This window comes from Tupaia chinensis, unplaced genomic scaffold (assembly GCF_000334495.1).
Source record: "Tupaia chinensis unplaced genomic scaffold, TupChi_1.0 Scaffold144019_1, whole genome shotgun sequence".
Classification (NCBI taxonomy): Eukaryota; Metazoa; Chordata; class Mammalia; order Scandentia; family Tupaiidae; genus Tupaia; species Tupaia belangeri.
This window is the reverse complement of record NW_006203871.1, coordinates 231,235-232,077: the sequence shown is the minus strand read 5'-3', so window position 1 is coordinate 232,077 and position 843 is coordinate 231,235. Positions and strand designations below refer to the sequence as shown.

At 62.0% G+C, this 843-nt stretch overlaps 1 protein-coding gene across 1 annotated transcript in view; it reads right to left on the bottom strand.

The window, feature by feature from the left end:
• Positions 1-843, bottom strand: part of BRSK2 (BR serine/threonine kinase 2) — a 29,350-nt gene that overhangs the window by 19,455 nt on the left and 9,052 nt on the right. Inside the window, 5 exon segments of the mRNA XM_014583071.1 lie at position 1; positions 3-9; positions 91-188; positions 344-508; positions 762-793. The exon segment at position 1 is cut by the window's left edge and continues 128 nt beyond it. Coding sequence (XP_014438557.1) covers position 1; positions 3-9; positions 91-188; positions 344-508; positions 762-793 — 303 coding nt within the window.

Genomic DNA, 843 nt, shown 5'->3' with positions numbered 1-843 from the left:
GGGGCGGGTCTGTGAACACATGGGGATTATGGCCAGGCGGTCTGCTGTGGGGAGCATGGCACAGGCTAGAGACCACTTATGGGCCTATACCTATTTCATTCCTGGGGGGCAGGTCCTCATCTGTGTGGCTGGGGTACCTTTCTTTCCGATCCAGGAGGAGGAAATAAATCATCTTCTCTTGGTTCTCCCTGCAGCGGGTGAGAGGTTCCGGGTAGGGTTGGCTCTGGCCCTTGCCTGGGAAGACCGCGTGGGGGCCAAGAGGGTGCAACCCTAGGGCAGCCAGAGCCTCAGGCATCTGGAGCTCACTGGCAGGGCTGGCCCGGCCCTCCTGCCTGGGACGTACTCCTCGGACAGCAGGTCCTGCAGCAGCTTGTTGCGATCTCGGAAGCAGCCCAGTGAGTGCATGCTGTCCAGCACGTCAGGGTCAATGTCCTCCAAGCTGGGCAGCGAGCGGATCTGCACCTTGCGGGGCACAGGCTGCTCTGGCTCTGGCTCGTTCTTGCCCCCTCTGTGGACAACACAGCGCCGGCCACCTGGTCACTCACCTCTGGCCTGGCTTGAAGCTTGGCTGCCCCTCCGAGGTGGCAAGAGGACGGGCGGCCCCCCGCTTGGGGATCCTGGCCTGCTGCTCTCCCTGCCCCAGCCCTGCAGGCCTCCTGCGTCCTGCCCGCACCCAGCACAGGCTGTGCCCGCCCCCTCTCCTAACAGGCCCTCCAGGCCACAGAGCGCGCAAAGCAGGCGATTAGTGGGGAGCTACTTACATATACCATATGTGTTTCTGAATGTGCTCTAGCTACAAGGAAAGAGAAACAGGGAGTTAGTACGGAAGGGGAGAGCCTACAT